At 42.6% G+C, this 15,146-nt stretch overlaps 2 protein-coding genes across 2 annotated transcripts in view; one reads left to right on the top strand and one right to left on the bottom strand.

Moving 5' to 3' along the window:
- The window catches only part of LOC112237476 (rho GTPase-activating protein 15), a 50,969-nt gene extending 44,918 nt beyond the window's left edge, over nucleotides 1–6,051 (bottom strand). Inside the window, exons 1-2 of the mRNA XM_024406082.2 lie at nucleotides 5,916–6,051; nucleotides 5,451–5,557 (exon numbers count right to left, since the gene is read on the bottom strand). The gene's annotated coding sequence lies outside the window, so the exon portion shown is untranslated. The remainder of the gene's footprint in view (nucleotides 1–5,450; nucleotides 5,558–5,915) is intronic.
- LOC112237501 (protein ADP-ribosylarginine hydrolase) lies at nucleotides 5,544–9,973 on the top strand. The gene is made up of 4 exons (XM_024406100.2): nucleotides 5,544–5,660; nucleotides 5,888–6,241; nucleotides 7,381–7,744; nucleotides 8,335–9,973. The coding sequence occupies exons 2-4, from the start codon at nucleotides 5,917–5,919 to the stop codon at nucleotides 8,747–8,749; spliced, it is 1,104 nt and encodes a 367-aa protein (XP_024261868.1). The 5' UTR covers nucleotides 5,544–5,660; nucleotides 5,888–5,916; the 3' UTR covers nucleotides 8,750–9,973.
- The last annotated feature ends 5,173 nt before the right edge of the window (nucleotides 9,974–15,146 follow it).

Raw genomic sequence — 15,146 nt, 5'->3', positions numbered from 1 at the left:
AAGTGCATCGAGGACATCGTCCGCACAGTGACTGTACGTACATACCCCAACCAGAAGCCATGGATTACAGGCAACATTGGCACTGAGCTAAAGGGTAGAGCTGCCGCTTTCAAGGTGGTGCAGGACTCTAACCCGGAAGCTTACAAGAAATCCTGCTATGACATGCGACGAACCATCAAACAGTCAAAGATCAATACAGGGCTAAGAGTGAATCATACTACACCGGCTCTGATGCTCGTCTTATGTGGCAGGGCTTGCAAACTATTACAGACTACAAAGGGAAGCACAGCCGCGAGCTGCCCAGTGACATGAGCCTACCAGACGAGCTAAATCACTTCTATGCTCGCTTCGAGGCAAGCAACACTGAGGCATGCATGAGAGCATCAACTGTTCCGGACGACTGTGTGATCACGCTCTCCATAGCCGACGTGAGTAAGACCTTTAAACCGGTCAACATACACAAGGCTGCGGGGCCAGGCGGATTACCAGGACGTGTGCTCCGGGCATGTGCTGACCAACTGGCAGATGTTTTCACTGACATTTTCAACATGTCCCTGATTGAGTCTGTAATACCAACATGTTTCAAGCAGACCATAGTCCATGTGCCCAAGTACACAAAGGCAACCTGCCTAAATGTCTACAGACCGTGGCACTCACGTCTGTAGCCATGAAGTGCTTTGAAAGGTTGGTAACGGCTCACATCAACACCATTATCCCAGAAACCCTAGACCCACTCCAATTTGCATATCGCCCAACAGATCCACAGATGATGCAAACTCTATTGCACTCCACACTGCCCTTTCCCACCTGGACAAAAGGAACACTTATGTGAGAATGTTGTTCATTGACTACAGCTCAGCGTTCAACACCATTGTACCCTCAAAGCTCATCACTAAGCTAAGGATCCTGGGACTAAACAACTCCCTCTGCAACTGGATCTTGGAATTCCTGACGGGCCACCCCCAGGTGGTGAGGGTAGGTAGCAACACATCTGCCACACTGATCCTCAACACTGGAGCTCCCCAGGGGTGTGTGCTCAGTCCCCTCCTGTACTCCCTGTTCAACCACGACTGCATGGCCAGGCACGACTCCAACACCATCATTAAGTTGGCAGAGGACACAACAGTGGTAGGCCTGATCACCGACAGCGATGAGACAGCCTATAGAGAGGAGGTCAGAGACCTGGCCGGGTGGTGCCAGAATAACAACGTATCCCTCAATGTAACAAAGACTAAGGAGATGATTGTGGACTATAGGAAAAGGAGGACCGAGCTGGAGTGGAGCAGGTTGTAGTGGAGCAGGTTGAGAGCTGTAGTGCTGTAGAGGAGCAGTAGTGTAGTGGAGCAGGTTGAGAGCTTCAAGTTCCTTGGTGTCCACATCAACAACAAACTAGAATGGTCCAAGCACACCAAGACAGTCGTGAAGAAGGTACGACAAAGCCTATTCCCCTCAGGAAACTAAAAAGATTTGGCATGGGTCCTGAGATTCTCAAAAGGTTCTACAGCTGCAACATCGAGAGTATGCTGACTGGTTGCATCACTGCCTGGTATGGCAATTGCTCGGCCTCTGACCGCAAGGCACTACAGAGGGTTGTGCATACCGCCCAGTACATCACTTGGGCTAAGCTGCCTGCCATCCAGGACCTCTACACCAGGCGGTGTCAGAGGAAGGCCCTAAAAATTGTCAAAGACCCCAGTCATAGACTGTTCTCTCCTACCGCACGGCAAGTGGTATCAGAGTGCCAAGTCTAGGACAAAAAGGCTTCTCAACAGTTTTTACCCCCAAGCCATAAGGCTCCTGAACAGGTAATCAAACGGCTACCAGGACTATTTGCACTGTGTTCCCCCCCAACCCCTCTTTCTATGCTGCTGCTACTCTCTGTTTATCATATATGTATAGTAACTTTACCTATACATTCATGTACATACTACCTCAATTGGGCCGACCAACCAGTGCTCCCGCACATTGGCTAACCGGGCTATCTGCATTGTGTCCCACCCACCACCCGCCAACCCCTCTTTTGCGCTACTGCTACTCTCTGTTCATCATATACTGTATGCATAGTCACTTTAACCATATCTACATACTACCTCAATCAGCCTGACTAACCGGTGTCTGTATATAGCCTCGCTACTGTATATAGCCTGTCTTTTTACTGTTGTTTTATTTCTTTACCTACCAATTGTTCACCTAATACCTTTTTTTGCACTATTGGTTAGAGCCTGTAAGTAAGCATTTCACTGTAAGGTCTACTGTTGTATTCGGCGCACGTGACAAATCAACTTTGATTTGATTTGATTAGATTTCTTTTTGCAAGGCACCAGCATACTTCCATTAGCAAAATGTAGAGATACACTGAGTGCACAAAACATTAAGAACACCTTCCTATTATTGAGTTGCACCCTGCTCTTTTGTCCTGCCCATTCACCCTCTGAATGGCAGGCATACACAATCCATCTCTCAATTGACTCAAGGCTTAAAAATCCTTCTTTCACCTGACTCCCCCTTCATCTAAACTGATTGAAGTGAATTTAACAGGTGACATCAACAATGGATCATAGCTTTCACCTGGATTCACCTGGTCAGTCTATGTCACGGAAAGAGCAGGTGTCCGTAATGTTTTCTACAGTAACAGTTCACAATATGAATGGTATACACTTTATATCAAGATATATAATCCAACTCTCTAAAAACAAGTCTCTCACCGTTGCCGCCTGCTATAGACCACCCTCTGTGTAAAGAATGCTTGGTAATTTTAAAAAAATGCCTTCCTCACCATCTTAAATAAGCATGCCCCATTCAAGAAATTTAGAACCAGGAACAGATATTTCCTTTGGTTCTCTCCAGACCTGACTGCCCTTAACCAACACAAAAACATCCTATGGCATTCTGCATTAGCATTGAACAGCCCCCGTGATATGCAACTTTTCAGGGAAGTTAGAAACCAATATATACAGGCAGTTAGAAAAGCCAAGGCTAGCTTTTTCAAGCAGAAATTTGCTTCCCTCAACAAAAACTCAAAAAAGTTCTGGAACACTGTAAATTCCATTGAGAATAAGAACACCTCCTCCCAGCTGCCCACTGCACTGAGGATAGGAAACTCTGTCACCACTGATAAATCCACTATAATTGAACATTTCAATAAGCATTTTTCAACGGCTGGCCATGCTATGCTTTCCACCTGGCTACCCCTACCCCGGTCAACTGCACTGTCCTCCCCACAGCAACTCCACCAAGCCTTCCCCATTTCTCCTTCTCCCAAATCCAGTCAGCTGATGTTCTGAAAGAGCTGCAAAATATGGACAAATCAGCCGGGCTAGACAATCTGGACCTTTTCTTTCTAAAATTATCTGCCTAAATTGTTGCAACCCCAATTACTAGCGTGTTCAACCTCTCTTTCATGTCGTCTGAGATTCCCAAAGATTGGAAAGCAGCTGTGGTCATCCCCCTCTTCAAAGGGGGGGGACACTCTAGACCAAAACTGCTACAGACCTATATCTATCCTACCCTGCCTTTCTAAGGTCTTCGAAAGCCAAGTCAACAAACAGATTACCGACCATTTCGAATCCCACCGCACCTTCTCCGCTATGCAATCTGGTTACAGAGCTGGTCATGGGTGCACCTCAAGGTCCTAAACGATATCTTAACCGCCATCGATAAGAAACAATACTGCGCAGCCGTATTCCTTGACCTGGCCAAGGCTTTCGACTCTGTCAATCACCACATCCTCATCGGCAGACTCGATAGCCTTGGTTTCTCAAATGATTGCCTCGCCTGGTTCACCAACTACTTCTCTGAGTTCAGCGTGTCAAATCAGTGGGCCTGTTGTCTGGGCCTCTGGCAGTCTCTATGGGGGTGCCACAGGGTTCTTTGGACACTGTGGACACTTGACACTGTGGCCTTCTTTGGACACTGTGTTAACAACCCTCCAGATGAGCTTCAATGCCATACAACTCTCCTTCCGTGGCCTCCAACTGCTCTTAAATACAAGTAAAACTAAATGCATGCTCTTCAACCGATCACTGCCTGCACCTGCCTGCCCGTCCAGCATCACTACTCTGGACGGGTCTGACTTAGAATACGTTGACAACTACAAATACCTAGGTGTCTGGTTAGACTGTAAACTCTCCTTCCAGACTCACATCAAGCATCTCCAATCCAAAATTAAATCTAGAATTGGCTTCCTATTTCACAACAAAGCATCCTTCACTCATGCTGCCAAACATACCCCCGTAAAACTGACCATCCTACCGATCCTCGACTTCGGCGATGTCATTTACAAAATAGCCACCAATACCCTACTCAGCAAATTGGATGCTGTCTATCACAGCATGAGTGAAGGATGCACCCCCAAAACCAATTCTTCCTTTGGCCGCCTCTCCTTTCAGTTCTCTGCTGCCAATGACTGGAACGAATGACAAAAATCTCTGAAACTGGAAACACTTATCTCCCTCACTAGCTTTAAGCAACAGCTGTCAGAGCAGCTCACAGATTACTGCACCTGTACATAGCCCATCTATAACTTAGCCCAAACAACTACCTCTTCCCCTACTGTATTTATTTATTTATTTTGCTCCTTTGCATCCCATTATTTTTTATTTGTACTTTGCACATACTTCCACTGCAAATCTACCATTCCAGTGTTTTACTTGCTATATTGTATTTACTTCACCACCATGGCCTTTTTTTGCCTTTACCTCCCTTATCTCACCTCATTTGCTCACATCGTATATAGACTTATTTTTCTACTGTATGTTTGTTTTACTCCATGTGTAACTCTGCGTTGTTGTATGTGTCGAACTGCTTTGCTTGATCTTGGCCAGGTCGCAATTGTAAATGAGAACTTGTTCTCAACTTGCCTACCTGGTTAAATAAAGGTGAAATAAATATACCATAAGATTTAAAACTAATGTTGTAACATTATCAACAAGCTCCAAAACAATTGTTTGTTGATGACATTGGTTGAACCAAAATTTTACATAATTTGGGGTTTTCCTGTGGTCTTGGGGAATTCACCCAAAGATGGTGGATAAATAAAGATGTCTTACTGAGGTTGTTAACAATTGAAACATTTTGTCAAAGTTTCAGTCTACTTAAAAGCAAGTGGAGGCTGTCCCATGGACACCAATACGATAGCAGCTGGGTTTGGTCTGCTTTGTTCATTGACTGTATGAACCAGAAAAAATGAATGTGTAGAATGTCTCTCTTCTTCATCCTTCTCTGATTCACCTTAACAACACTCCTGATGATGTCAGCTTGGTTATTTACAGTGAGGACACACTGTCAGTTTAATTTGAATGCACAATTCAAAATGTGGTCTTCATGGACGCCATCCTTGGTCAAACTTTAACATAAACAATAAAATATAAATGTTTTATACGGCATAAAATTTTAGAATAGACCGTGAGGAAAGTGTACAATAGTCAATAAACTATGCATTTCCTACTTACTTCCAGAAGATGGGGCAATTGCAACTTCACATTCCCATTGGCCCTAAACGAGGAAGTGTTTTTCAAAACTCATTGTTGCCTTGTATGGAGCTGAGAGGGGGTGGAGACTGCAAAAGGGAAAGTACAGAATTACAGGAAGGGAACCGACAGAGGGAAACTGACACTCAAGTTCTGCCGATATAAGTCTATAAGATCAACCACCAGCACAAGGTATCAATTTACTGCACTAGCTAGTAAAGGGGACATTCAATAATTCTACACAATACATCCATATCTCTACATTCTGTGACGTTTGTCTTTTATCATTGATGGTTCAGTGACTCTCATTGGGGTTGACCGCCTCATATCTCGTCTCAACAGCTTTTTTCTGTATTTTATATTAATTGACATTCAATGTCACATTCAATTAGTCAATGATCCAATGGAATCTCTTACAGAAGTGACTGAACACCATCCAGATCTCACCATGTCAGACACGGTCCCCCTGGAACAGAGGTACAAGGCCAGCATGGTCCTGAGTGGAGCAGGAGATGCCCTGGGCTACAACCATGGTAACTGGGAATTTGAAAATGATGGAGTGTTAATACATGAGCAAGTTCAGAAGAGAGGAGGTCTAGAGAAGCTGGATGCCATAGACTTCCCTGTTAGTGATGACACCGTCATGCACCTGGCTACAGCTGAGGCTCTGGTCAAGGTAGGGGAGGGGGAAGGGGCGTCCCTCCCTGTGCTGTATCGAGCCCTGGTGGAGAAGTACATTGTAAGCATGACAGACATGGATGGAAGAGGAGCAGGTATGTAACAGTTTATATTCCTTTATGAGGTGTGTCATGTTGTGTTAACCTGAGAGGCAAATGGCAATATTTCTGCACACTTGGGCACGGTACACTTATCTTAATGTAAATATAGGGGACCTACGTGGTTCTGGTACCGGTTCTGTGGACACCGTAGATCAAAATGGCTTGCATTGAGCAATAGCCCTGGTTCCCACATACATAGTAGCATTTTTTCTGCGCCTATCTGTCGTAGGATGTGAAACCTGAAACCATTTTAAGCTGGGATGTTCCTTCTACCATTTAATTTGCTCTTCCAACGGTCCATCAACTCCTAGCTGAACCCTACCTCACACGTGAAGCACATGCCTGCGATAGTTACATCGTAGCACAGCAGGAGAGAGTGGTTTCAACATGGTAGCACATTCAGAGATAATATTATAGCCATTAATCTAAAATAAAAATCACTTTCCATTTGTCATAGACAGACAATATTAGCATGAGATGAAAGGTGTGTTCCTAATGAGTTCTGGAAGTCAATCTAGCGTTCTGTGAGACGTTCACAGATGGGGGCAGATGTTTTGATCAAGAGAGCCCTTTAGAAAATGTTCACATTTTCTCTAACTCTAAACATACAAATATTTTAGCATTTACATTTTTAGTCATTTAGCAGTCACTCTTATCCAGAGCAACTTGCAGGAGAGTGCAGACATTTTCATATTTTTCATGCTGGTCCCCTGTGGGAAACAAACCCACGCGTTGCAAGCACCATGCTCTACCAACTGAACCACATACAACTTTCATTTATAATGAAGGTGAAATCGTATAATAATGTTATAATTTGAAGTCCTATTCATACAGTTTTGTTGAATAGGAAATACATCATATAAATATTGAATACTTTGTTTTTTTAAAATCATATTTGTACTGTGCAGTTGAGCTTATGTCCTCAAAAGTGACCTCAGCAATTTATAACAATTCTTACCAAAAATGTGAGATTCTAACATTTATTGGAGTATGCAACATTACTAGTTATTATGGCCCTATCATCAAAAATAATTACTTTGGGGGATTTTGTAGATTACACGATGTGTACATTTAAACCCACATGTTGACCTTCATTCAATTCAATAATTATACTCGTTCTGTCTCCGCTGTAGGCATCACCTGCATCAACAGTGTTGCAAGGCACAGACAGAGAACTGACGAGGACATTAAGATTCCCTTCAACAAGAGGGGCGGAGGGTGTGGAGCAGCCATGAGGGCCATGTGTATCGGCCTGCGCTTCCCCGACCCTGAGCAGGAGCACCTGCTGATAGCAGTAAGTGTGGAGAGTGGGCGTCTGACCCACCACCACCCCACAGGCTACCTGGGAGCCCTGGCTGCAGCCCTGTTCACGGCCCACGCAGTGAGGGGCACCCTGCCCGTGGAGGCCTGGGGACACAGACTCATGGAGGTCCTGGACAAAGCCAAGGAGTACGTCAGGCATTCGGGCAATTGTGTGGAGCTGAACATGGAGCACTGGTGAGGCCTTTGTTGTGGTTTTCTGCAGAGGAAGCTGGTGGGCGGACTGGAACGGTGTCAAACAAATGGTTTCCTTTGATATGTTTGATACCACTCCATTCCAACCATTACTATAAGCCAGTCCTCCAATATCTCTGCCCAACAGCCTCCTTTGGTTGACTGTACGTCACACCTCAATGTTAATTAGTAAAAGTTGTTGTTTATAAAGAAATGTGACATACTGATTCCAGTTAATAACACACCATTGTCCAACCCAGATATTGGATCTTAGTTTTGACATTTTTTTGTTGCTGAGAATTTACCTGTGCTGGAGGAAATGGAGATGAGCTTGGGGTTTACATAAATTCACACAAAACTGCACTAACACCCAGTCAAATTATCATTCCATTTTTCATGTAGCCTCATGTTACCAGCAAAAAGCCTAATCACAGATCACGCAACATCATGGACTAAACGATCAAATCCTGTTGCTGCAGAATTATTTTGCTGTGACAATACAGGCCAAATTAAATTCCTACCTCTATGGCTGGGTTTACAAAGTAGAATGATGTGTAAGTTTCATCTGCTTCTGACTAATCTCATTATTCCAGGGACTACTTTGGAATTCAGTGGAAATCCTATTTAGAAAAGAGAGGCATTCTGGATGGAAAGAGCAAACCTCAGTTCCCAGACTCCTACGGTGTGAAGGAGAGGGAGAGTTTCTATAGGTCTGTGAGCTTCAAGGGTTGTGGTGGCGCCAGTGGGCATGATGCTCCCATGATAGCTTACGATGCCCTCCTGAGGGCAGGCGACTCCTGGGTTGAGCTGGCCAATCATGGCTTCTTCCACGGCGGGGACAGCGACTCCACGGCCGTGATCGCTGCTGCCTGGTGGGGCGCACTGTTCGGCTTCAGAGGGGTGCCAGAGATCAACTACCAGAGGCTTGAGTACCGTGACAGACTATCCAAACTAGGGGAATGGCTATACAAGCTCAGGGGGAAGCCTCTTGTAACTGAGAAAGAGTGATGTAAATTAAACCAATAGATGGTTAAAGATGAAATTCATTACATAGCCTGCAGATGATCAGTAATTTCTCCTTTTTTGACAACAATTTTGTATCCCTTGGTTTTTTATTACATATTTTTAAAGAATATGACTGGATCTGGAAAGATTTATAGAGTATTTATGATCTCAAACTGCAGTCTACCTACTGACCTACTGTCATACGCAGCTGCAGAATTTGCTGTATAATTACAAACATTTTATTTTATGGCAACGTAAAATGTTTAATTACCAGCCTATAATCAATCCTTCACTAACATACTTTACTGCTACAGTTGTGCTATTATTGTAGCACATTAGCTATGGCAGAGTGTAAAAACGGATTGCTTTACTTCAGATTAGATTGACGTTATTGTGTACATCTTCAAAATGGAGACTACAAATACGGTGGTGACCAGAGGGTGGCAATGTAACTTAACAAATCACTCTTGAAACTCCCTCCTCTCTCTACGTCTCTCTCTCTCTCTCTCAATTCAATTTCAATATAAGGTCTTTATTGGCATGGAAAACATATGGTTACATTGCCAAAGCCAGTGAAATAGATAAGTGAAAAAATAAAAAATTAACAGTTAATATTAGACTCACAAAAGTTCAGATGTCATATTATGCCTATATACAGTGTTGCAACGATACAAATAGTTAAAGTACAAAGGGGAAAATAAATCATATTTACCCTGGTGTTTTTTCTTCACTGGTTTCCTCCCTGAAAAACCTGCTGTTCTCCTTTCTGAAGCTTGATTTTCCAGTGAAACCTGTTTAACAGTGTGGCTTCTATCCCATATCAGCTTGTTATATGAAAGTGGTTGCAATCATCACTGTAGACAATTATGAACAATTTAAACGTGAACTGTATGTCTGGCTCAGTCTTTGATATGCTTAAAGTCATTTTTCCTATCTGCTGGTAAGTTAAGATAGGGCAATTCCACTCTAGACTGTTCTGGTAGTTCTCACTTAGGAACTTCTTTGGGAGGAAGGATATTTACAGAGGAATTGCCATTTTAGGCCCTTTTTAGACCTATTCACGCCTCCTGCAAGACCCTGTGATCTGTACATGATACAGACACATCTTGGTGTCATTATACTCCATATAGTTTTCCCTCAAATATGGAGTACTGTATGTGTAGATTCCGAAATACACATTTTCACATTCATTTATTCAATATAAAAAATGTGAGTACCTCAAAACTACTTTTTGATTTTGCTTATTTTTATACATAGTTTGTAATGTAACATTTCCATAGTGGGCTCTCTGGTACTTTTAATGAAATTACCCATTGTGTGTGTGTGTGTGTGTGTGTGTGTGTACACACAAAACATGAAACATGACATAATACAGAACATCAAAAGACAACAGCTCAAGGACAGAACTACATAATTTTTAAAAAGGCACACATAACCTACATATCAATACAAACACAAACTATTTAGGTCAAATAGGGGAGAGGCGTTGTGCCCCTGAGGTGATGCTTTAATTGTTGGAAACCAGGTTTGCGGTTTATTTGAGCAATATGAGATGGAAGGAAGTTCCATGCAATAAAGGCTCTACATAATACTTGATGCTTTCTTCAATTGGTATTGGATTTGGGGACTGTGAAAAGACCCCAGATGGCATGTCTGGTGGGGTACAGTTAAATTCTGACATTTACATACACTTCGGTTGGAGTCATTAAAACTTGTTTTTCAACCACTCCACACATTTCTTGTTAAACTATAGCTTTGGCAAGTCGGTTAGGACATCTACATTGTACATGACAAGTAATTTTTCCAACAACTGTTTACAGACAGATTATTTAACTTATAATTCACTGTTTCACAATTCCAGTGGGTCAGAACTTTACATACACTAAGTTGACTGTTTCTTTAAACAGCTTGGAAAATTCCAGAAAATGATTTCATGGCATTAGAAACTTCTGATAGGCTAATTGACATCATTTGAGTCAATTGGAGGTGTACCTGTGGCTGTATTTCAAGGCCTACCTTCAAAATCAGTAACTCTTTGCTTGACATCGTAGGAAAATCATAAGAAATCAGCCAAGACCTCAGAAAAAAAATTGTAGACCTCCACCAGTCTGGTTCATCCTTGGGAGCAATTTCCAAACGCCTGAAGGTACCACGTTCATCTGTACAAACAACAGTATGCAAGAATAAACACCATGGGAACCACGCAGCCATCATACTGCTCAGGAAGGAGACGCTTTCTGTCTCCTGGCGATGAACATACATTAGTGCGAAAAGTGCAAATCAATCCCAGAACAACAGCAAAAGGACCTTGTGAAGATGCTGGAGGAAACAGGTACAAAAGTATCTATATCCACAGTAAAACGAGTCCAATATCAACATAACCTGAAAGGCCGCTCAGCAAGGAAGAAGCCACTGCTCCAAAACCTCCATAAAAAAGCCAGACTACGGTTTGCAACTGCACATGGGGACAAAGATCGTACTTTTTGGAGAACTGTCAGTCAGGAAGTTAAAGCTTGGTTGCAAATGGGTCTTCCAAATGGGCAATGACCACAAGCATACTTCCAAAGTTGTGGCAAAATGGCTTTAGGACAACAAAGTCAAGGTATTGGAGTGGCCATCAAAGCCCTGACCCCATCCTATAGAAAATGTGTCGGCAGAACTGAAAATGTGTGTGTGCGCAAGGAGGCCTACAAACCTGACTCAGTTACACCAGCTCTGTCAGGAGGAATGGGCCAAAATTTGTGGGAAGCTTGTGGAAGGCTACCTGACACGTTTGACCCAAGTTAAACAATTTAAAGGCAATGCTACCAAATACTAATTGAGTGTATGTAAACTTCTGACCCACTGGAAATGTGACGAAAGACAAAAGCTGAAATAAATCATTCTCTACTATTATTCTGATATTTCACATTCTTAAAATAAAGTGGTGATCCTAACTGGCCTAAGACAGGGAAGTTTTACTCTGATTACATGTCAGGAATTGTGAAAAATATAGTTTAAATGTATTTGGCTAAGGTGTATGTAAACTTCCGACTTCAACTTTAAGTGTGTTTGTCAGAGCTGTGTGTAAGTTGACTATGCAAACAATCTGGGATTTCCAACACATTAATGTTTCTTATGAAAATGTATCATAAGAGCTGAGATAACCTGTATAATATGGTCATAACACTGTCATGACCAATATATTTACCATATCTTTATAGCGGTTTTGACAAATTGCATTATTTTATAGCTGGTTATGACCCCTACTTTTAAGAGTGTCAAACCCACATTTATTCAAATGTGTTATTCCCCTGCCAAGAAGTTTCCTTTCAATTGAAATTGTTTCTTAAATCTTTTGTTGTAGTAATTACATTGAGTCATTTTTTAAATCATGTTTGAAATAACTTGGCACAATTTGGCACTGTCAAGAAGCATTATGACCATCCTGTGTCACTTTACTTGGACTAAGAAAATGCAGAGTATACAAAACATTAAGAATGTCCATGACAGACTGACCAGGTGAAAGCTATGATTCCTTATTGATGTGACTTGTTAAATCCACTTGACAGGTTAAAGAAGGATTTTTAAAGTCTTGGACACACATGGATGGTGTGTGTCATTCAGAGGGTGAATGGGCAAAACAGAAGATTTATGTGCCTGTGAATGGGGTGCCAGGCATACTGATTTCTGTCAAGAACTGCAACGCTGCTTGATTTTTCATGCTCAACAGGTTCCCGTGTGTATCAAGAATGATCCAGCTAAATTCATACAACTGTGGGAAGCATTGTATCAATTCAACATGGGCCAAGTCAACATGTACATTAGTGTCTAGTTTGAGAAACAGACGCCTCACAGAGGGGAGGATCGGTAAACCCTTCATTAGGGTGCTGTTTGACATTCACAGCCAAAGGAGGACTACAATTTAGTTGCTTTCATGACGGATTCATTATGACATGTCTGTGTTCTTTTTTGTTTTTACAGATCAACAGCTGATCTAGAGTCCTACCACAACCATTTTTTGATGTACGCCAGCCAGCATTCTTCCTTTTCACCACCAGTCTGATGCCAGAACACTGCTGGCAGCACTGGCAGAACGCAGATGGAACCAAGATGTAAGTCCCCACTCTATTTGAAGTTGGAGGAAGTTTTGAACAGAACTTTTCAAGTCTGCCCCACCCACATGTTCACACTCACACATTGGCCAAACACAGTGTCTTTTAAATGAATATTTCCTGAATTGCTTACATCCTCTCCCCTTGCTTCCTTTTCAAAACCTATTGGAGAAGAGGGTCCGAGGAGAGTGACCCTGGACCTTCTTCTACAATATGATTGAGAAGTAGGCAAGGATGTGGGATGCAAGAACCTTTTTGTCATTTCATATAAAAAAGGAACTTCTAAGTGTATTTGCAATGTGATACACTTTTTTTCACACTTTCAAACACTACATTTATATTTTCCAACAGGACTATACATTTGGGTGAGTAGCCTCGTTTCATTGCCAAAAATAAAATTAAACCATCTAGTGTTCAGCGAAATAACTACACAATGTCAAATACAGGTATCCTATTCAAATAATTCACATCCAATTACATTAATCGTTACTCTCTCGCCGGAATTCCACTAACGGTCCGTATGTAATCAAATGTAGCTGCTGCTCATTCCATTTGCTCGAATATGGATAAAGGGTTAGTAAGGCCCGTGTACACAGACACACATACCAGCTCCACTAGTAGTACCTGCTACTACCAGCAGTACTACACCTGCACCTGTCGACGACACAAGTTGTTCTGCTTGCACGAGCACATCCAATGCTAGCATCAATAATGCTACATGTTGTTAGCCCAGCTAGCATGGACACAGACAGTTGTGAATCTGTTGCAGCTGAAGAGCTACTGCCCCTTTAACCGGGAAAGCACCGAACATCAGACAGGGACGTTGGATCATCGAAGAGGCGCAAATATAATGAGAACTACATTGATTTGGGATTCACTTATATTGGGAGTAGTGCCTTTCCTCAGCCACAGTGTGTTATATGTGCAAAATTACTATCTCACAACTCGATGAAACCTTCACTCTTGCGCAGACATTTAGAAACAATATATGGCCATTTGAAAAATAAGCCACAGGAGTTTTTTGAGCGAGAAATAAGACGACTTTCCAGTAGTAAGACATGTATAAAAGCAACAGATATCATTAATAAGAAGGGGCTAGATGCATCTTATATGATGAGCTACCGAACGGCTAGGACAGTCAAGCCCCATGCTATTGTATAGGACTTAATTCTTCCTGCTGCCGCTAATACGGCGGGGACAATGCTGGGGGAAAAGGCCAAGAACCTATTCAGACAATGCCTTCATCCTTCAACACTGTTTCACAACGTATCAGTGACATGGCAGGAGATGTTTTGAAACAATTACTGCTTCGCATACAAGCCAGTGAATTCTATGCATTACAGCAGATGAGTCAAACGTTGCGGGCCTGGCACAGCTCCTGGTATATATCCGTTACGTTTATGGGGGTCAAGGAAGACGTCCTCTTTTTATTTTTTTATTTCACCTTTATTTAACCAGGTAGGCTAGTTGAGAACAAGTTCTCATTTACAACTGCGACCTGGCCAAGATAAAGCATAGCAGTGTGAGCAGACAACAGAGTTACACATGGAATAAACAATTAACAAGTCAATAACACAGTAGAAAACAAAGGGGGAGTCTATATACAATGTGTGCAAAAGGCATGAGGAGGTAGACGAATAGTTACAATTTTGCAGATTAACACTGGAGTGATACATGATCAGATGGTCATGTACAGGTAGAGATATTGGTGTGCAAAAGAGCAGAAAAGTAAATAAATAAAAACAGTATGGGGATGAGGTAGGAGAAAATGGGTGGGCTATTTACCAATAGACTATGTACAGCTGCAGCGATTAGCTGCTCAGATAGCTGATGTTTGAAGTAGGTGAGGGAGATAAAAGTCTCCAACTTCAGCGATTTTTGCAATTCGTTCCAGTCACAGGCAGCAGAGTACTGGAACGAAAGGCGGCCAAATGAGGTGTTGGCTTTAGGGATGATCAGTGAGATACACCTGCTGGAGCGCGTGCTACGGATGGGTGTTGCCATCGTGACCAGTGAACTGAGATAAGGCGGAGCTTTACCTAGCATGGACTTGTAGATGACCTGGAGCCAGTGGGTCTGGCGACGAATATGTAGCGAGGGCCAGCCGACTAGAGCATACAAGTCGCAGTGGTGGGTGGTATAAGGTGCTTTAGTGACAAAACGGATGGCACTGTGATATACTGCATCCAGTTTGCTGAGTAGAGTGTTGGAAGCCATTTTGTAGATGACATCGCCGAAGTCGAGGATTGGTAGGATAGTCAGTTTTACTAGGGTAAGCTTGGCGGCGTGAGTGAAGGAGGCTTTGT

The sequence above is a fragment of the Oncorhynchus tshawytscha genome, linkage group LG03, assembly GCF_018296145.1.
Source record: "Oncorhynchus tshawytscha isolate Ot180627B linkage group LG03, Otsh_v2.0, whole genome shotgun sequence".
Lineage (NCBI taxonomy): Eukaryota > Metazoa > Chordata > Actinopteri > Salmoniformes > Salmonidae > Oncorhynchus > Oncorhynchus tshawytscha.
This window is presented reverse-complemented; position numbering and strand designations above follow the sequence as displayed.